Source organism: Coregonus clupeaformis, chromosome 18 (assembly GCF_020615455.1).
Source record: "Coregonus clupeaformis isolate EN_2021a chromosome 18, ASM2061545v1, whole genome shotgun sequence".
Lineage (NCBI taxonomy): Eukaryota > Metazoa > Chordata > Actinopteri > Salmoniformes > Salmonidae > Coregonus > Coregonus clupeaformis.
The window spans coordinates 441,806-464,529 of record NC_059209.1 but is presented as its reverse complement, the minus strand read 5'-3'; the positions used below and the strand labels follow the sequence as shown (position 1 = coordinate 464,529).

At 42.3% G+C, this 22,724-nt stretch overlaps 1 protein-coding gene across 4 annotated transcripts in view; it reads left to right on the top strand.

The window, feature by feature from the left end:
- The first annotated feature begins 6,833 nt into the window (after window positions 1-6,833).
- The window catches only part of mcoln2 (mucolipin TRP cation channel 2), a 98,951-nt gene continuing 83,060 nt past the window's right edge, over window positions 6,834-22,724 (top strand). Inside the window, exons 1-6 of one of the 4 annotated variants that reach the window (XM_041840028.2) lie at window positions 6,847-6,892; window positions 7,041-7,080; window positions 7,869-8,022; window positions 8,513-8,686; window positions 13,832-13,985; window positions 14,718-14,796. In XM_041840028.2, the coding sequence (XP_041695962.1) occupies window positions 7,876-8,022; window positions 8,513-8,686; window positions 13,832-13,985; window positions 14,718-14,796 (554 nt within the window). In that variant the 5' untranslated portion in view covers window positions 6,847-6,892; window positions 7,041-7,080; window positions 7,869-7,875. Of the gene's footprint in view, window positions 7,081-7,868; window positions 8,023-8,512; window positions 8,687-13,831; window positions 13,986-14,717; window positions 14,797-22,724 lie in introns of all 4 variants that reach the window. The other 3 variants (XM_041840029.2, XM_041840026.2, XM_041840027.2) reach the window with 3 other exon arrangements.

Genomic DNA, 22,724 nt, shown 5'->3' with positions numbered 1-22,724 from the left:
GACGTAACAAAATACACATTACTTCTCACACCTCTTTTCTGGCAAATAATGTAATGCTGTTTAAGAAAATAACTTAAGACATTTTGACCATTTTGTTGCAGTAAGTTTACTGTGGAAATCCACATCGGTTTATGTTGTCGTGAAGCTATAACAACACAGGATGAGACCCAGATGCAGACACAGGAGGCAGATGTTTAGCGTCTCAGAGATGTATTATATACAAGGCGTAGGCAAATGGCAGGTCCACGACAGGCAGAGCTCAGTAATCCTAATAAGAGTCAGGCAGGCGTAGAACGCCAGGCAGGCTCGGGGTCACGGCAGGCAAAAACAGGTCGGAACTGGGAAGACTAGAACACAAACTAGAGAGAAGGAAAAACATGCTGGGACGACTTGACGAGACAAGACGAACTGGCAACAGACAGACAGAAAATACAGGTATAAATACACAGGGGATAATGGGGAGAATAGGAGACATATGGTGGGGGGTGGAGACAAGCACAAGACAGGTGAAACAGATCAGGGTGTGACAGAAGCCTACTGTAGTGTACTTCTCCTTGCCTTTACCCCAGATTGTTACAGAGGTGTCATGATCACGATGTCACGATCCCTGTAAGATGTACTACAAAGTCCTCATGGTCTCGTACCACTAAGTAATCAGTCAATTCAGGAATTAAACTGACATTCCACTTCCAGTTTTCAGTTTACTTCCGGAAATGACTGCATTGAAATGGAATTGACCCCAACCCTGTTGACAGCAAACCTATTCAACAGACCAGGACTGAAAGATACAAACAGTCAACCATTCCTTACCCTGAGGAACACCGACCGGTTGTACAGCAAGGACGAGATCGTCTCGGAACAGTTGGAGGGTTTCCCTGATGCAGAGCGGCCGGCGGGTGGCTCAGACACAGAGTATCCTCTAACGCTAGAGGATAATACCGACATCCAGGAAGAAACAGCAAGAACCAGTTGTAGCTGGAGCCACAACTGAAGGCAGTGACTCACAAGAACCTAAACCCTCTCCAGCGAAAGCTAAAGCCAAACCAAATGAGGGGGAATCTGAATCTAAGGGGGCAGCTGAAAGCTAGGCTGAGCAGCAGGCCAAGAGGCAGCCCTCACCAACTACACAAGGGAATAATGTAAGTAAGTGGTTTGTGTTTATTCAAAGGTGTTCGCTTATGAACCTGGGGGCACTGTGGGCTTAGCAAAAGCAGCCTGTCATTCTAGGTTTTGAGCTGCTACACTAGAAGCATATCTACATAAATTGGTAAATAGTACCTTCTCTTAAATCAGCTGATCCAGTGGTTCTTTTTTTTATACCAATTTTTCTTTTGCCTTCTCTTTCACATGTTTTTGTTTTACACCACTGTGCCTTATTGTGCTTTTGTTTGCCTGCCTGGTCATGGTCAATGTGCATGTACTGTCAACACATGAATAACACCAACGTTTATGAATGACAAATGATTGTGTATGTTGTGCAATGATCCTGTCAGCAGTGGCACTGTTTTATGGCAACTCACCTATTCTTCTGAAAAAATGTGAATTGTGTTCTGTATGGTCAGGGCTCGAAATGTATGCTTGTCCGGGACAAGAAGTTGGACAAGAAGAATATAGATTTGAGTAAAAATAAAAACATTTAAAAAAATCACAATATCAAACAATTACTCTGATCAGAATTGGATCAGTGTCCTATGGATGCAATTTCTGAGTAGGAGTAGGATTGTATTGCATTGACAGGCAGAGCAGTCTTTCAATCATCCCCAGTTAATTAGTGAGTTATTTGCACAGTTATAGCACATTTTTGGTCAGCAAACAGGCTTCGTATGGTCAAGAAAATCCTAGAAAAGTGATGGTTTGCGCATCAGCTGCATGTGTCCCAGTGCGAGTGGGCAAGAGGACAGAGAGAGAGGTAGGCCTATAAAATAATGACAGACTAACTAGATAGCCAATTCAACATCACCTGTTAGTTATTTATTTTAGCTATTATCATGTATTAAAGGTGCAATATGCTGAAATCGCTCCGCCATTTCCTGGATCGCTAAATTTCTAATAGTTCGCCTAATTTCAGTTTATGTGACAAAACAAGCAATGTATAGGGCCTCCCAAGTGGTGCAGTGGTCTAAGGCACTGCATCACAGTGCTAGAGGCGTTACTACAGACCCGGGTTCATTCCCGGGCTGTGCCACAACTGGCCGTATCCGGGAGTGCCATAGGATGGAGCACAATTGGCCCAGCGTCTTCCGGGTTAGGGGAGGGTTTGGCCGGTGGGGCTTACTTGGCTCATCGTGCTCTAGCGACTCCTTGTGGCGGGCCAGGTGCCTGTTGAATGGTGTTTCCTCCGTCACATTGGTGCAGCTGGCTTCTGTGTTAAGCTGGCGGGTGTTAAGGAGTGCGGTTAGGCAGGTCATGTTTCAGAGGACACATGACTCCACCTTCGCCTCTCCCGAGCCTGTTGGGGAGTTGCAGCGATGAGACAAGATCGAAAATTGGGGAGAAAAAAAAGAATATATAGTGTAGAGAATCATTGTACCATCAAAACCGCTGCGCAATATCTTTTCAATAACCACAAATATTGAAGCTGTTGTACAAAACCGAAAGTAAAAGACACAGAAAGAAAACTTAAGAATGGGAAGCATAGAAATAGCACACATAGAACAGATCTATTGCTCCTTAGACTTGGTTTCAATGAGAATGACAGATGTATAACTCATATTTCTATGTGAATTTGGTCGGGTCACCAAAAAGTTACATATTGCAGCTTTAATGTAACTTTCTAACAGCATAACCGCAAATGGCGACATGCAGTTGATGAACAGGTGCGTTAATAAACCAATGATTACTGCGGTTGTAAAACCATCTCTCCAGCGCCCAATATTTTGAGCTGAGAAATACAATCTGACACCATTGCAAAGCTGGGATTCCCCTCTATTCAACGTTGGTCATGTCATTCTGACAACTTTAAAATATATTCGTAGAATAGCCTAATTGAGAAATATCTCCCATGCTGTCAATAGAGCTCCCCTGAAACCTGAATATTTTAGCCTTACAAGGTTATAGATAAACATGTCTTAGTTAGTTACCTTGCTTTGAAGTAGCCTACATTAGCCATTTGATCCCTGATTCATTGAATGAGGAAATTATTTATAAAGACATAAAAGGTTGTAATTGTAATTTTGCAAGATTTTATAGGCTAAATGGTGGCCAACCATCCTCCAGGAAAGCCTTAAAGGGGCAGTGTTGTATTCAAAGGTGACTTCATCTCGCAGTGTCTGGTGGAAAGCAGACTGAACCAGGTTTTCCTCTAGCATTTTGCCTGTGCTTAGCCCCATTCCGTTTCTTTTTTCTCCTGAAAAACTCCCCAGTCCTTTACGATTACAAGCATACCCATAACATGATGCAGCCACCGCTATGCTTGAAAATATGGAGAGTGGTAATGTGTTGTATTGGATTTGCCCCAAACATAACACTTTGTATTCAGGACAAAAGGTAAATTGCTTTGCCACATTTTTTGAAGTATTACTTTAGTGCCTTGTTGCAAACAGGATGCATGTTTTGTACAGTTTTCTCCTATCACAGCCATTAAACTCTGCAACTGTTTCAAAGTCACCATTGGCCTCATGGTGAAATCGCTGAGCGGTTTTCTTCCTCTCCGGCAGTTAGGAAGGAGTGTTTGTGGATCTTTGTAGTGATTGGGTGTATTAATACACCATCCAAAGTGTAATTAATAACTTCACCATGCTCAAATGGATATTCAGTTTTTTTACCCATCTACCAATAAGTGCCCTTCTTTGCGAGGCATTGGAAAACATCCCTGGTCTTTGTGGTTGAATCTGTGTTTTAAATTCACTGCTCCACTGAGGGACCTTACAGATAATTAATTGTATGTGTGAGGTACAGAGATGAGGTAGTCATAAAAAAACATGTTAAAGACTATTATTCCACACAGAGTGAGTCCATGCAACTTATTATGTTAATTGTTAAGCACATTTTTACTCCTGAACTTATTTAGGCTTGCCATAAGAAAGGGATTGAATACTTACTGACTCAAGACATTTCAGCTTTTCATTTTTAGTTAATTTGTAAAAATGTCTAACATAATTCCACTTTGACATTATGGGGTATTGTGTGTTGGCCAGTGACACAACATCTCAATTTAATCCATTTTAAATTCAGGCTGTAACATAACAATGTGGAAAAAGTCAAGGGGTGTGAATACTTTCTGAAGGCACTGTACATATTCACATGTATAGGCCTACATCATTGGGTTTTACTAATATAAAGCTGTGACTTCTCATATGATGGGATGATTTGTTTCTTAATATAGCTCTGTGCTTCCTGTTGTTTCCAGATGATAGAGAAGTCATCAGAAGAGCAAAATACTTCATCCATCTCAGGGCAGTATGTTCAAACTGTTGAGGTGCCTGTACAAGAGATGGAGCCAACGTAGCTAGCACAACGTAGCTAGCACTAAACAATGTTCTTCTCATTGACAGCAGTGAAAAATAATATATGTAATTTGTCTAATATAGGTAATTTGTCTAATATCGGCAAGGGATGAGGGGAAATCAGTGTGTTTTGAAGTATTAGATAGCGCAAATAATGACACAAGTCATCTCAATTGTTTCTACTGCTGAAAGGAAATCATTATTAAAATATTTTATAATTCTTCGTGTTACATTCAAAATCATGATTTATTTCATGATGGACTGTTAAAGGTTGGATTATCAATGCTCTTTGTCCTGTATTTTGAACATTTGCGGATAAATGTGCCACCAATCAAGTGTTTTTTTTTAAACTCTTAACTTTATTTAAGCAGCTAAAAACACTACAGGTATGTTAAGCGAAGCCGCCTTTTTAAGTGTTGCTGCATGAGAATCAAATCACAGTATTGCCAAGTACAGTGCCTTGCAAAAGTATTCATCCCCTAGGCGTTTTTCCTATTTTGTTGCATTACAACCTGTAATTTAAATGGATTTGTATTTGTATTTCATGTAATGGACATACACAAAATAGTCCAAATTAGTGAAGTGAAATGAAAAAATAACTATTCTAAAAATAAATAATGGAAAAGTGGTGCGTGCATATGTATTCACCCCCTTTGCTATGAAGCCCCTAAAATAAGATCTGGTGCAACCAATTACCTTCAGAAGTCACATAATTAGTTAGATTGCACACAGGTGGACTTTATTTAAGTGTCACATGATCTCAGTATCTTTACACCTCTTCTGAAAGGCCCCAGAGTCTGCAACACCACTAAGCAAGGAGCACCACCAAGCTAGCGGCACCATGAAGACCAAGGAGCTCTCCAAACAGGTCAGGGACAAAGTTGTGGAGAAGTACAGATCAGGGTTGGGTTATTAAAAAATATCAGAAACTTTGAACATCCCACGGAGCACCATTAAATCCATTATTAAAAATGGAAAGAATATGGCACCACAACAAACCTGCCAAGAGAGGGCCGCCCACCAAAACTCAGAGACCAGGTAAGGAGGGTATTAATCAGAGAGGCAACAAAGAGACCAAAGATAACCCTGAAGGAGCTCCAAAGCTCCACAGCGGAGATTGGAGTATCTTTCCATAGGACCACTTTAAGCCGTACACTCCACAGAGCTGGGCTTTACGGAAGAGTGGCCAGAAAAAAGCCATTGCTTAAAGAATCCCCAAACATATGGAAGAAGGTACTCTGGTCATATGAGACAAAAATTGAGCTTTTTGGCCATCAAGGAAAACGCTACGTCTGGCGCAAACCCAACTCCTCTCATCGCCCCGAGAACACCATCCCCACAGTGAAGCATGCTGTGGGGATGTTTTTCATCGGCAGGGACTGGGAAACTGGTCAGAATTGAAGGAATGATGGATGGCGCTAAATGCAGGGAAATTCTTGATGGAAAGCTGTTTCAGTCTTCCAGACATTTGAGACTGGGACGAAGGTTCACCTTCCAGCAGGACAATGACCATAAACATACTGCTAAAGCAACACTCGAGTGGTTTAAGAGGAAACATTTAAATGTCTTGGAATGGCCTAGTCAAAGCCCAGACCTCAATCCAATTGAGAATCTGTGGTATGACAAAGATTGCTGTACACCAGCGGAACCCATCCAACTTGAAGGAGCTGGAGCATTTTTGCCTTGAAGAATGTGCAAAAATCCCAGTGGCTAGATGTGCCAAGCTTATAGAGACATACCCCAAGAGACTTGCAGCTATAATTGCTGCAAAAGGTGGCTCTACAAAGTATTGACTTTGGGGGGGTGAATAGTTATGCACGCTCAAGTTTTCTGTTTTTTTTTGTCTTATTTGTTGTTTTTTCACCCCCAAAATTATTTTGCATCTTCAAACTGGTAGGCATGTTGTGTAAATCAAATGATACAAACCCTCCAAAAATCCATTTTAATTCCAGGTTGTAAGGCAACAAAATAGGAAAAATGCCAAGGGGGTGAATATTTTCGCAAGCCACTGTACCTCAACTCCTCCACAGAGTTGAGCGTAGACTAGAGTTTTTTTAATGAACCTCCGACTCCTTCGAGTCGCTATGCTACATACATTTTTTTTTTCTTAAACCCTTACCGTGTACCTATGTTTTTCCTCGTTGCGTGCCTTTCTTTGTTTGCTGAAATCCATACTTTTTAATAAAATGTTAATCAAATACAACTACCGACTGTTTCCTTGTAGAGATTCAATTGGCACATGAACATTCGCGCTGAGTTGCCATCTCACAACAGCAATTGTTACAGTCAGTAATTTGTATTTGATTAACTCTAGTCTGCGCTCAACTCCGTGGAGGAGTTGAGGTACTTGGCAAATCACAGTACAGTACACTACAGTATCAACTGGCTGAATCCGACTTTGGATTGTATATCTGATGCCTGCGTGTAGTCCGCCAGCAGCGATTCGAGTGAGTGACACAAATTGTATTGTCACTTTAATCTGCTACAACGTTGTAACTTCTATTCTGCTGCTCTGATAAGTCATATGATAATTAACATTTATTATCCTCTCGACTGACAAATTGATCATTTATCTTATCATTATGGAATTGTTAGTCCGGTATCATGACGGGAGCGAGTCAGTTGGGCCGCATGGGTGAGTTGTTTTTACAAGAAGTTGTCGAATATTCCTGCAGAATGTTATTTTTGTACTTTTAATACGAAATGTGTTTCAACTATGGTTATAAATGTTTCTATTTCTATTAAGAGTTAAGACTTTCAGAAGCTTTCAAAATCAATAAGCCAAACATGACGTTGGTAGAAAATGTCATTCAACTTAAGTGCAGTGAATTGATGTTTTAGTTGTAAAATGACACTGTACAACTACAAAACAATATGCTGAAATGACTTTCATTTTACAAAACACCTCACGTTGTTACAACAAAAGCTTTGTTCTAGTCAACACTAGTGCAAATATTTTGAGTGCAGTGAGTTAACCTTGGACCTTGGACTTTCCCCTGTACAGTACAGGGAGTGCTACTATACATCTATTTGTGCATTTTATGGAAACACATCTGGTGGAAAAATTGCCTTTTTTCTAAACTGACTGAAATGTCTTATTCATACTGCTTTACTTCTCTTTCAATTTGAAATCATGTGTCTCCTTCCCCTTTTCAAATGGGATAACACGGCTATTGGGAAACACTTAAAGGAACTTGTCAGCAAAAATAGATTATATGTTTTATCTTGTATTACTGTAAGTAATTTTCTTGGCCAAAAGTAATGTGATGAAGATGTCATACAGCTCAATCATATTCATTTGAGTTCAAGTTGATAATTTTGACCTCAAGTTGTTCCCAATCATTTCAGTTGCTATAATAATAATAACATTTAATACATTTATATTTAGCCTAATAATAATGAGTATTGGGTTGTTTATTTTAGTTCCACAATGAGCCAAGGCATAATCAAGGAAGAGATTCTTCGAGATGACCTAAAATACTACTTCATGAGCCCTTGTGAGAAATACAGGGCCAGACGCCAGTTACCATGGAAACTGGGGGTGCAGATTCTGAAAATCGTCATGATCACATCACAGGTATAGTCTGAGAAGTTTATCATTAGCGCTAATGTTTCTCTCTTTTTAGGAATTATCAAAGGTAATTGCTAAGAATGGTTAGTCTGGGTGTCAGTCTTTTTCTGCTTGCTCTCTTGTCAACTCCTTATGGAATTGGTTTGGCATGACATAAGGAGTTGGCCATAGAGAAGAAAGTAACAGACTGGCACCAAGGCTTAAGAATGCCATCAACCCTTATAGAATTTTTAACTCTCATAACTCATTAGGTGAATTTACACTGATTTGGTGATATTAAAATGTTATATGGTTGTGATATGAAAGGCTAATTCCCAGGTTAGGCTGTTTTAGTATTTTGTTCATTAGTTAATTGTTGATACAATACCAATTTATTTTTGCATGTCAGCAGTCAAGTTTTCATGATAGAGCACTTTTCAGTACAGAGAGAAATACTGTGATGATGTGTTTTGCATCATACTATACCTTTAAATTCGGTATTTCTTCTCCTACCAAGCTTATCTTGTTTGGACTGAACAACCAGCTTGTGGTTTCCTACAAGGAGGAGAACGCTATGGCCTTCAAGAACCTGTTCCTCAAGGACTATAGTGGAGTTGATGAGGAAGATTACAGTGTGGCTCTTTACTCCCAACAAGCCGTCTATGACAGTCTGTTCTATGTGCTGGATCAGGCAAGTCTCCAGGGCCCATATTCATGATAAAGCATCTTAGAGTAGGAGTGCAGATCTAGTATCTAAACAAGTCTCCTGACAGTCCTTCTCTTTCCCTGTCTCTTTTACTCTATCCCCATTCTCTCTTTCTTACTGCCGCTCTCTCCCTTGCTTATCATCGGTTTCATAATCATTCCTGTATTTTTGACGAGTAAATTGGTTTCTGCCACTCATCAGGCAATTTCCCCCTGGGTTATCAACATTGCAGAGTCATGGTAATAGCCTAACATACTGACCACACCGCTCGCGTCGCGTGTGCGAGCGTTGCTAAATACATTTACACATACATGTTATTCAATCATTGTACCCACACTGCTTACGCGTCTGCGTATCCAGGCGCTAAATATAACTTGGTTCTATTTGTGACGCTTGACACGCTGCAAGTCCCACCTCGCCCATCTCCTCATTGGTTTTTAGGAGCATATACCCACGTGGGTGATTGAAAGATGAACTGAGGTCCACACTCCAGTCCAGTTGGTGGTGGTAATGCTCCTTAAAGTTAGTTGCCAACCGCCATATAAAGTCCAAAGAAGAAGAAGAAGCCTGAAGGAGGAGAAATTACTAGAAACAAACTCAATTACCCTTTTATCTGTGGATTAATTGTCGGAGCAGAGGACCTTGTGCATTTCAGGTAAAATAACAACCCAATGTTTATATCCCAGGACAAATTAGCTAGCAACAAGCAAGCTAGCTAGCTAAATTGCCATAAATGTTTAATGTCCCCAAATGTTGGTTCAGAGTTCGTTTTGATATTTCAACCTGCGTGTCCTGATCGCGTCTGGTGTGGGTGGACAAAATCAACATGCGCGCGATGGCGCATGCGGACGCACGCGCACGAGTGGTCTGGTCAGCATGTAATGCTGCACACATAATCATTTTACTCTCTTGAAAAAAACATTTTATGAATATATTATAGAGATAGACGGTGACAGAGAGAGGTTGTGTCAAAGGGCAGCAGGCCGGATTTGAACCGATGCCGATACCGTAGACATGTGCTGCAGGCTGCGGCATTACCGCTAGACCAGCCAGGCCACCTTTTACTGTTTTATGAGTATGATTGTCCTTTGTGGTTTATGGTGCTGGTGCACCATTTCATTAGAGGTTAGCGGTTTTCACCATTGTCCGTGGCCTGCACTACCTACCAGCCAGCTCTAGCCTGGACTATTATCGGCCAGTCTGCACTGTCTGCACAGTGCGCTATCGACCAAGAACATATCGGATTTTCTGCCGGAATCACTGAATCACTGGACCTTAACGCCGAATCATCGCAATTAGCTAGCTGCAACCGAATGGATGTTGTTGGCTAATCACCATTGCCCCCGAAGCAAGCACCAGTTCGCCTTGAGCTAGCCTCGAGCCAGGCCCATCTCCCGACTATCTACCTCTCTGTCAACCGGACGGGACCTCCTAGTGTCGAAACGGAGCCCCGCCGATCCATCACGACTGGTCTGCCGTCGTAATCGTCTGATGTGGTTTCAACAGGCTTCCCGTTGCGATGACCACAAAGATCCATCTGCTAGCCCCGGCCCACTAGCACACGCAATCAACAGCCGTGCTTCCTGCTCGCCTGTGCTGTAGCAGCCATTCGAACTGCTCCCGGTCTCACCTATTGCTGTTCACTGGACCTTATGATCACTCAGCTGCACAGCTGATGCCTGCTGGACTGTTCCTTTACACGGTACCCCCATCCTGTTTATGTGTCCTGTTTATCTGTTTAGCCTCAGCCCAAACTTTCGTCGCCATTACCAGTTGTTGTCTTAGCTCTCTCGAATAACACCTGTGATTGCTTTATGCCTCTCTCCCATGTCAATATGCCTTGCCTATTGCTGTTAAGGTTAGTTCTTATAATACAATTTCACTGTAGAGCCCCCAGTACCGCTCAACCAGCCTCAGAGAGCTCCTTTGTCCCACCCCCCATACACGCAGAGACCGGCTCAATCAGTGCCTTCAGTGATGTTATCTCTTTCATCGTTACCCAACGCTTAGGTTTACCTCCACTGTACTCATATCCTTCCCCTTTTATTCCCTGTACCCAACGCACTAGACGACCAGTTCTTAAAGCCTTTAGCCGTATCCTTATTCTACTCCTCCTCTGTTCCTCTGGTGATGTAAAGGTTAACCCAGGCGCTATCATTTGTTGACTTCTGTAACCGTAAAAGCCTTGGTTTTTTGCATGTTAACATCAGAAGCCTCCTCCCTAAGTTTGAGTTACTCACTGCGTTAGCACACATGTTCTAGCAGTGTCTGAATCCTGGCTTAGGAAGACCACCAAAAACTCTGAAATGTTCATCACAACTACAACATTTTCCGTCTAGATAGAACTGCCAAAGGGGGCAGAGTTGCAATCTACTGTAGAGATAGCCTGCAGAGCTCTATCATACTATCCAGGTCTGTGCCCAAACAGTTTGAGCTTCTACTTCTAAAAATCCACCTCTCCAGAAATAAGTCTATCACTGTTGCCGCTTGCTACAGACCCCCCTCAGCCCCCAGCTGTGCCCTGGACACCATATGTGAATTGATTGCCCCCCATTTATCCTCAGAGTTTGTACTGCTTGGTGACCTAAACTGGGATATGCTTAACACCCCGGCCGGCCTACAATCTAAACTAGATGCCCTCAATCCCACACAAATTATCAAGGAACCTACTAGGTACAACCCTAAATCCGTAAACATGGGCACCCTCATAGATATCATCCTGACTAATTTACCCTCTAAATACACCTCCGCTGTCTTCAACCAGGATCTCAGCGATCACTGCCTCATTGTCTGCATCTGTAATGGGTCCGCGGTCAAACAACCACCCCTCATCACTGTCAAACGCTCCTTAAAACACTTCAGCGAGCAGGCCTTTCTAATTGACCTGGCCTGGGTATCCTGGATGGATATTGACCTCATTCCGTCAGTAGAGGATACCTGGTTGTTCTTTAAAAGTGCTTTCCTCTCCATCATAAGTAAGCATGCCCCATTCAAAAAATTCAGAACTAAGAACAGATATAGCCCCTGGTTCACCCCAGACTTGACTGCCTTTACCAGCACAAAAACATCCTGTGGCGTACTGCATTAGCATCGAACAGCCCCTGCGATATGCCATTTTTCAGGGAAGTCAGGAACCAATATACACAATCAGTTAGGAAAGCAAAGAATAGCTTTTTCAAACGGAAATGTGCATCCTGTAGCACTAACTCCAAAATGTTTTGGGATACTGTAAAGTCCATGGAGAATAAGAGCACCTCCTCCCAGCTGCCCACTGCACTGAGGCTAGGAAACACTGTCACCACCTATAAATCTACGATAATCGAGCATTTTGCTATGGCTGGCCATGCTTTCCCACTTGGCTACCCCTACCCCGTCCACCAGCTTTAGATCCTAAACAATATTATAACCGCGATCAATAAAAGATAGTACTGTGCAGCCGTCTTCATCGACCTGGCCAAGTTTTTTGACTCTGTCAATCACCGCATTCTTATTGGCAGACTAAATAGCCTTGGTTTCTCAAATGACTTCCTCGCTTGGTTCACCAACTACTTCTCAGATAGAGTTTAATGTGTCAAATCGGAGGGCCTGTTGTCTGGACCTCTGGCAGTCTCTATGGGGGTGCCACAGGGTTCAATTCTCGGGCTGACTCTATTCCCCCTGTATATTGCCTCCCTACTGTTATTTTATTTTACTGCTGCTCTTTAGTTATTTGCTTAAATTTTTTTTGCTTAACACTTTTTTGTTTTACTTTGCATTGTTCGTTAAGGGCTTGTAAGTAAGCATTTCACTGTAATGTCTACACCTGTTGTATTCGGCGCATGTGGCAAATGAAATTTTATTTGATTATCAATGATGACGCTCTTGTTGCTGGTGACTCTCAGATCCACCTCTATGCAAGACGACACCATTTTGTATACATCTGGCCCTTCATTGGACACTGTGTTAACAAACCTCCAAACGAGCTTCAATGCCATACAACACTCCTTCCGTAGCCTCCAACTGCTCTTAAACGCTAGTAAAACTAAATGCATGCTCTTCAAATGAACGCTGCTTGCACCCGCCTGCCCGACTAGAATCACTACTCTCGGCGGGTCTGACTTAGAATATGTGGACAACTACAAATACCTAGGTGTCTGGTTAGACCGTAAACTTTCCTTCCAGACTCACATTAAGCATCTCCAATCCAAAGTTAAATCTAGAATCGGCTTCCTATTTCGCAACAAAGCCTCCTTCACTCATGCTGCCAAACATGCCCTCGTAAAACTGACTATCCTACCGATCCTTGACTTCGGCGATGTCATTTACAAAATAACCTCCAACACTCTACTCAGCAAATTGGATGTAGTCTATCACAGTGCCATCCGTTTTGTCACCAAAGCCCCATGTACTACCCACCATTGTGACCTGTACGTTCTCGTTGGCTGGCCCTCACTACATATTCGTCGCCAAACCCACTGGCTCCAGGTCATCTATAAATCATTGCTAGGCAAATCCCCACCTTATCTTAGCTCATTGGTCACCATAGCAACACCCACCCGTAGTATGCGCTCCAGCAGTTATATCTCACTGGTCATCCCCAAAGCCAACACCTCCTTTGGCCGCCATTCCTTCCAGTTCTCTGCTGCTAATGACTGGAACAAACTACAAAAATCTCTGAAGCTGGAGACTCTTATCTCCCTCACTAACTTTAAGCATCAGTTGTCAGAGCAGCTTACCGATCACTGCACCTGTACACAGCCTGTATTTTGCTCATTTGCACCCAGTATCTCTATTTGCACATCATCTTCTGCACATCTATCATTCCAGTGTTAATACTAAATTGTAATTATTTTGCACTATGGCCTATTTATTGCCTGACCTCCATAACTTACTACATTTGCACACACTGTATATAGATTTTCTATTGTGTTATTGACTGTATGTTTTGTTTTATCCCATGTGTAACTCTGTGTTGTTGTTGTTTTTATCGCACTGCTTTGCTTTATCTTGGCCAGGTCGCAGTTGTAAATGAGAACTTGTTCTCAACTGGCTTACCTGGTTAAATAAAGGTACACAAAAAAATATGAATACAGTAGCTGGTAATGAGCAAAATGCACTTTTGTGTTTAAATGGTGGCCTGTTTCCCTGCAGTACGGCCAGTTGGAGCGTCTCTCTGTGGGGCCTATCAGTTATGCTGAGGAGGACGGGAAACTATTACCTCTGGTCATCTGTAAGGAGCACTACAAGAGAGGCAATGTGGAACCCTCAGATGAGGCGTACGACATTGATGCTCAGTTAGAAAAAGGTCAGTGGAATCCAAGGGCAAAATTGTGGCGTAGATTTTTGAGAGGGATGAACAATTTCGATTACATTTTAAAACGCATTTCCTGCAATACTACACAGTTTGACATTACTGTTTATGCCTCTCTTGAGGGGTGTTTTGAGGGGTATATGGAGGGGTATAAAAAAAAATACAAAAAAAAGAAAATTGCTAACTTCCTGCATTTTGCCATTGGGAAGAGAGAAACATTTGCAGTTTTATAATGCTATTCTATGAGATAAAATGTTGCAGTTTTAAAGCTTATTTTGCCATGAGGATGAGAGAAAATGTTGCAGTTATAATGCAAATTTCCTGTTACTCTACACATTTTGCCATGAGGCTGAGAGAAAATGTTGCAGTTTTAAAGTAACTGTCCAGTGAAAAATTTGTTATCTCATACCCAAATAATGTTGTTGACTCATCCTATATTTGTATATGTGGCCAAAGTATAAATTGGAGAAAAATAACTTCAAACCCCCACCTCAAACTTCAAACAGACCATTTAAAAAATGCTTGCTATTTCCTCATAGAGGATGATGTCATCCTCCTGAGGAGGATGAGCTGGCCAATCAGCGGTCTACTCGCATGAATATTTTTTATGACCGGTGTTTATGACCACCATTCTGTTGTTAAACCTTCATTGTCTAAGAGTGTAAACTAATTATATTTGCCTACATATGGCTTAATTAGTTCTTCCAATCTTTTCATCTTTTGCAGTTTGTATGACACATGATCCAACGAACGTGAGCCAGTGGAAGGCAGAAAATATGTCTTTTTTCGATCTGGAATTTTACAGGTACTGTAACTGAGCCAGGTGGCAACTGGGTCAGACAACTGGGTCGTGTTCATTAGGCCATGCAAAAAAATAGTTTCTTATTGGACAAGTGAGTGTTTCTTAAGTCCAGGTAGTCCTTCCCTGTTTCAGTCATATTTTTTCAATTTGCTGCCTAATGAACACGACCCTGATCATTGCAGAAGCCCCTCACTGCGGCACACGGAACAGTGTGGGGTCGGCCCAGGCCATATGTTTTCATTTGCGGAGGCTTTCCAAACTGTTACAGACATTTCCGTGGTCGTAACGTTAACGGGAAAAAACGACAGGCACAAGCAAGAGAATGAAAGAGTCGCAGGAGTAAAATGAAACCATTCAATCAAGCGAGATTTGTGACCTGTACGCTCTTGTTGGCTGGTCCTCACTACATATTCGTCGCCAAACCCACTGGCTCCAGGCCATCTATAAATCACTGCTAGGCAAATCCCTGCCTTATCTTAGCTCATTGGTCACCATAGCAACACCCACCCGTAGTATGCGCTCCAGCAGGTATATCTCACTGGTAATCCCCAAAGCCAACACCTCCTTTGGCCGCCATTCCTTCCAGTTCTCTGCTGCCAATGACTGGAACAAATTGCAAAAATCTCTGAAGCTGGAGACACTTATCTCCCTCACTAACTTTAAGCATCAGTTGTCAGAGCACCTTACCGATCACTGCACCTGTACACAGCCCATCTGAAATTAGCCCGCCCAACTACCTCATCCCTATATTGTTATTTATTTTGCTCATTTGTACCCCAGTATCTCTATTTGCACATCATCTCTTGCACATCTATCATTCCAGTGTTAATACTAATTGTAATTATTTTGCACTATAGCCTATTTATTGCCTTACCTCCATAACTTGCTACATTTGCACACACTGTATATATATTTATTTCTGTTGTATTTTTGACTTTGTTTTGTTTTACCCCATATGTAACTCTGTGTTGTTGTTTTTATCGCACTGCTTTGCTTTATCTTGGCGAGGTCGCAGTTGTAAATGAGAACTTGTTCTCAACTGGCTTACCTGGTTAAATAAAGGTGAAATAAAAATAAATAAAAAAAAGTGACAAGTGGATTTTGCACCCTTTCACATGAAATAGATACAGTGAGGGAAAAAAGTATTTGATCCCCTGCTGATTTTGTACGTTTGCCCACTGACAAAGACATGATCAGTCTATAATTTTAATGGTAGGTTTATGTGAATACTGAGAGACAGAATAACAACAAAAAAATTCAGAAAAACGCATGTCAAAAATGTTATAAATTGATTTGCATTTTAATGAGTGAAATAACTATTTGACCCCTCTGCAAAACATGACTTAGTACTTGGTGGCAAAACCCTTGTTGGCAATCACAGAGGTCAGACGTTTCTTGTAGTTGGCCACCAGGTTTGCACACATCTCAGGAGGGATTTTGTCCCACTCCTCTTTGCAGATCTTCTCCAACTCATTAAGGTTTTGAGGCTGACGTTTGGCAACTCAAACCTTAAACTCCCTCCACAGATTTTCTATGGGATTAAGGTCTGGAGACTGGCTAGGCCACTCCAGGACCTTAATGTGCTTCTTCTTGAGCCACTCCTTTGTTGCCTTGGCCGTGTGTTTTGGGTCATTGTCATGCTGGACTACCCATCCACGACCCATTTTCAATGCCCTGGCTGAGGGAAGGAGGTTCTCACCCAAGATTTGACGGTACATGGCCTCGTCCATCGTCCCTTTGATGCAGTAAAGTTGTCCTGTCCCCTTAGCAGAAAAACACCCCCCAAAGCATAATGTTTCCACCTCCATGTTTGACGGTGGGGATGGTGTTCTTGGGGTCATAGGCAGCATTCCTCCTCCAAACACGGTGAGTTGAGTTGATGGCAAAGAGCTCGATTTTGGTCTCATCTGACCACAACACATTCACCCAGTTCTCCTCTGAATCATTCAGATGTTCATTGGCAAACTTCAGACGGCCCTGTATATGTGCTTTCTTGAGCAGGGGGACCTTGCGGGCGCTGCAGGATTTCAGTCCTTCACGGCATTGTGTGTTACCAATTGTTTTCTTGGTGACTATGGTCCCAGCTGCCTTGAGATCATTGACAAGATCCTCCCGTGTAGTTCTGGGCTGATTCCTCACTGTTCTCATGATCATTGCAACTCCACGAGGTGAGATCTTGCATGGAGCCCCAGGCTGAGGGAGATTGACAGTTCTTTTGTGTTTCTTCCATTTGCGAATAATTGCACCAACTGTTGTCACCTTCTCACCAAGCTGCTTGGCGATGGTCTTGTAGCCCATTCCAGCCTTGTGTAGGTCTACAATCTTGTCCCTGACATCCTTGGAGAGCTCTTTGGTCTTGGCCATGGTGGAGAGTTTGGAATCGGATTGATTGATTGCTTCTGTGGACAGGTGTCTTTTATACAGGTAACAAGCTGAGATTAGGAGCACTCCCTTGAAGAGTGTGCTCCTAATCTCAGCTCGTTACCTGTATAAAAGACACCTGGGAGCCAGAAATCTTTCAGATTGAGAGGAGGTCAAATACTTATTTCCCTCATTAAAATGCAAATCAATTTATAACATTTTTGACATGCGTTTTTCTGGATTTTTTTTGTTGTATTTCTGTCTCTCACTGTTCAAATAAACCTACCATTAACATTATAGACTGATAATTTCTTTGTCAGTGGGCAAACGTACAAAATCAGCAGGGGATCAAATACTTTTTTCCCTCACTGTAGCTGAAAAATACATCCTCAGGTGGGCAGTGCATGTGCGTTGCTACCTTAGAATCAGAGGCATATTTGTTCTACATAACGTAATACACTGCTCAAAAAAATAAAGGGAACACTTAAACAACACAATGTAACTCCAAGTCAATCACACTTCTGTGAAATCAAACTGTCCACTTAGGAAGCAACACTGATTGACAATAAATTTCACATGCTGTTGTGCAAATGGAATAGACAACAGGTGGACATTTTAGGCAATTAGCAAGAAACCCCCAATAAAGAAGTGGTTCTGCAGGTGGTGACCACAGACCACTTCTCAGTTCCTATGCTTCCTGGCTGATGTTTTGGTCACTTTTGAATGCTGGCGGTGCTTTCACTCTAGTGGTAGCATGAGACGGAGTCTACAACCCACACAAGTGTCTCAGGTAGTGCAGCTCATCCAGGATGGCACATCAATGCGAGCTGTGGCAAGAAGGTTTGCTGTGTCTGTTAGCGTAGTGTCCAGAGCATGGAGGCGCTACCAGGAGACAGGCCAGTACATCAGGAGACGTGGAGGAGGCCGTAGGAGGGCAACAACCCAGCAGCAGGACCGCTACCTCCGCCTTTGTGCAAGGAGGAGCAGGAGGAGCACTGCCAGAGCCCTGCAAAATGACCTCCAGCAGGCCACAAATGTGCATGTGTCTGCTCAAACGGTCAGAAACAGACTCCATGAGGGTGGTATGAGGGCCCGACGTCCACAGGTGGGGGTTGTGCTTACAGCCCAACACCGTGCAGAAAGTTTGGCATTTGCCAGAGAACACCAAGATTGGCAAATTCGCCACTGGCGCCCTGTGCTCTTCACAGATGAAAGCAGGTTCACACTGAGCACATGTGACAGACGTGACAGAGTCTGGAGACGCCGTGGAGAACGTTCTACTGCCTGCAACATCCTCCAGCATGACCGGTTTGGCAGTGGGTCAGTCATGGTGTGGGGTGGCATTTCTTTGGGGGGGCCGCACAGCCCTCCATTTGCTCGCCAGAGGTAGCCTGACTGCCATTAGGTACCGAGATGAGATCCTCAGACCCCTTGGGAGACCATATGCTGGTGCGGTTGGCCCTAGGTTCCTCCTAATGCAAGACAATGCTAGACCTCATGTGGCTGGAGTGTGTCAGCAGTTCCTGCAAGAGGAAGGCATTGATGTTATGGACCGCCCGTTCCTCAGAACTGAATCCAATTGAGTACATCTGGGACATCATGTCTCGCTCTATCCACCAACGTCACATTGCACCACAGACTGTCCAGGAGTTGGCGGATGCTTTAGTCCAGGTCTGGGAGGAGATCCCTCAGGAGACCATCCGCCACCTCATCAGGAGCATGCCCAGGCATTGTAGGGAGGTCATACAGGCACGTGGAGGCCACACACACTACTGAGCCTCATTTTGACTTGTTTTAAGGACATTACATCAAAGTTGGATCAGCCTGTAGTGTGGTTTTCCACTTTAATTTTGAGGGTGACTCCAAATCCAGACCTCCATGGGTTGATACATTTGATTTCCATTGATCATTTTTGTGTGATTTTGTTGTCAGCACATTCAACTATGTAAAGAAAAAAGTATTTAATAAGATTATTTCATTCATTCAGATCTAGGATGTGTTGTTTAAGTGTTCCCTTTATTTTTTTGAGCAATGTATATTTCTATCTCAACGTTGGCCAATGTTGTGTCCTTCCTCCTTCTGAACGTGGCCCTGTCATAACCAAGTGGGAAGGTGGTATTTACCACATACGACTAGGAAAAATCCACCTGAACGCCCCTTCAACTCGTAATTACTATTGAACGTTGGGAACCGGCTCCTGTTCATTTGGTTCTGTGATTTGCATGGTGCTACTACCAATTTTGGAGTGCAAAACAACGATTATCTGCAGATAAGTAATTCTCTAATGCGAATCATCACTGCAGAAACAATAATTAGTGGAGAGAGCGCATACATTCTGGTCCACTCCCATTTTTGCAGTGCGTTAAAAAGATTTGTGTTAGTTTTAGAGCAATTCTAGAGCTAGCTGGTCTGTTTATGCCCAGGACACGTTGTGCCATATTTCATTACACCACACGTCATCTTCACAGAGTCTTGCCCCGCTACTGAATGGACAAGTGTAGTGTTTGTAACGCAAGATGGAGGAGAGCCTGCCTCTCTTCAGAGATCACATTTATTTTTGGGAGATTGCAAAATATGACCTTTTCATTCAAGGCAGGATTAATATATTGTTTCAGGTGCTAATAAAACATGTTTTGTTTAGTTACTTTTTCCTCAACTTGTTTCTCAAACTTTATAGCAAGCCAAGTTAACTTGCACAGCAGAGCAGCTAGCTAGTTATCTAGCTTAAAGCTAGGCTAGGTTGAAGATACAGTACCACTAGTAGCTAACGACCTCCACCTAATAATTATCATAAAAAACAAACACATTACCATCACAATAAACTTAACCAGGAGGCAACAGTCATATAATATAATTGGCTTAACAGCCAATGTGTATTATTTAACATTACTATTAAAATAGTACTCACTTATTGGAATGGGTAATTGTTTACAAGTTGCTAGCTATCCCATAAAGCCATCACCAAAAACCACATATCTTCATATTTTTCTGTGGTTTGGTAACCTCCTGTTCTTCGACAGACTCTGGCTGGGTCGTCACTAGTTACCACAGCCACAAAGTCAGAAGGAACGCCTACTCGACCAATCAGGGAAATGACCAATCAGATGAGGGAGTATGATGTATGCCGACCGGCTTGCAGAGGCAGACAAGATACACGCATTTATTTTATCTATTGATCCATCAATGATTTGGTTATTTATTAGATATAGTCAAACCAACCATTATAAATGGAAAGTGTTAATCGGATGTCTTATTCAAACTCAGCTTGCAAGTTTATCCTCCATGCTTCACGGTGGGAACCACACATGCAGAGATCATCCATTCACCTACTCTACGTCTCACAAAGACACGGCGGTTGGAACCAAAAATCTCAAATTTGGACTCATCAGACCAAAGGACAGATTTCCACCGGTCTAATGTCCATTGCTTGTGTTTCTTGGCCCAAGCAAGTCTCTTCTTCTTATTGGTGTCCTTTAGTAGTGGTTTCTTTGCAGCAATTCGACTATGAAGGCCTGATTTACGCAGTCTCCTCTGAACAGTTTATGTTGAGATGTGTTTGTTACTTGAACTCTGTGAAGCATTTATTTGGGCTGCAATTTCTGAGGCTGGTAACTCTAATGAACTTAACCTCTGCAGCAGAGGTAACTCTGGGTCTTCCTTTCATGTGGCGGTCCTCATGAGAGCCAGTTTCATCATAGCGCTTGATGATTTTTGTTAATGCACTTGAAGAATAATGATGGACTGTCGTTTCTCTTTGCTTATTTGAGCTGTTCTTGCCATAATATGGACTTGGTCTTTTACCAAATAGGGCTATCTTCTGTATACCACCCCTACCTTGTCACAACACAACTGATTGGTTCAAACGCATTAAGAAGGAAATCAATTCCACAAATTAACTTTTAACAAAGCACACCTGTTAATTGAAATGTATCCAGGTGACTACCTCATGAAGCTGGTTGAGAGAATGCCAAGAGTGTGTAACACTTTTTGGGTTACTACATGATTCCATATGTGTTATTTCATAGTTTTGATGTCTTCACTATAATTCTACAATGTAGAAAATAGTAAAAAGTAAGAAAAACCCTTGAATGAGTAGGTGTGTCCAAACTTTTGACTGGTACTGTACATGGTACTTTTATACACAGTATTACATGACACAGTTTGACACATGAATACAGTTAGATATACACATGCAGTGGAAACAGGACAAATATAAGCACCCCCCATGGGATCTTTAGTGACCACAGAGTTGAGACACCCGTTTAAAGTCCCATCTTCTTCAATTTTATTGAAGAACATTCCATTGTTAGTTAGTACTTCAACATTATTAAAATGAAATGAATGTTGTAAAAGTGTATGGTATAAAAATTACAGTGATCTGTCTTAGAACTTAATGCCTTCTTGTTCATTTCAGCAGCATATTTATCTTTGGCTTTGTTTGTCTGTCGTTCCCCTGGTGGCATTCATACGTCTTTATGACCACAACTTGAAACGGAACACCATTGATTGGGAGACTTTTACTCTTTCAACTGAGTTTTCTTCCTGTCAAATGCTGTGCATCTGTTGAAGGTCAAGAATATGATATTATTATTATTATTATTAGAATGAAAGGCTTGTAGGGAAACTAACAACGTTGCTCTGTCAAATAGAATAATTCCTCTGTGCTTGGAATGGAATCCCTTATGCTAGCTATCTAGCTCATTTTAGATGAGAGTAGCAAAAGTTAGCTACTAGTTATCTAAAAAAGAAAAGACAACTTACCCGTTTGCCTAAAACTTGTGTCCTTTCTCAATGTTATGAATTGTAGTGACGTTGCCAATTCTTGTTCACAAATGTATTTAGCTATTTGGTCCTCTTCTTCTTCTTTGGTATTATGGTGGTCTGCAAACAAATGTTATAGGTGCATGCCGCCACCTACTATATTGGCTGTGTATCAGCCTACTACTCTGTAGTATGAATTCATTACACTTTTTGAAACAATTGCACTACCAACTAACTCTACACCCCATTAAAACCTCATCACTTTTCAACTACTTTGGCCCTTTCTGATCCTGCACCAGGCCAGCAGCCTGGGAGGACGGGACGCTATCGTTCAAAACACCTTTTAACTCTTCTGCAGTAAAATCTCATACACCCAAGTACTTCTCTGCAGCTGCCATAACAACATCTATCCTCTGTGATTTACGTTCCATTCCTGCGGTACAGTTGACAACCATGGCCATGAATGCCAATAAACCAACCTTACTGAAGCACATGTTATTCCTATCACTCTCTATTGACCTCGGCCTACTCACAGAGATCTTCTTAGGATCCCTCACCCTGGACCCATCTTCCTCTAATACTCTCTTCACTGCCTCAACATACGTCACCATCTGCACTACTCTGATCCTGGCAACCTCTAACTGCCTTTCTCTCACTGGACACCTCTGATCTCCAGCATCATGAATACCCCTACAGTTTTCCACTGATACTACACATTACTTTGTCTCATGTCTTCCTGCACACTTCTCACATCTAGGAATCTCCCTCCTACACACTGCTGCCACATGACCATAAGCTTGACACCTTAA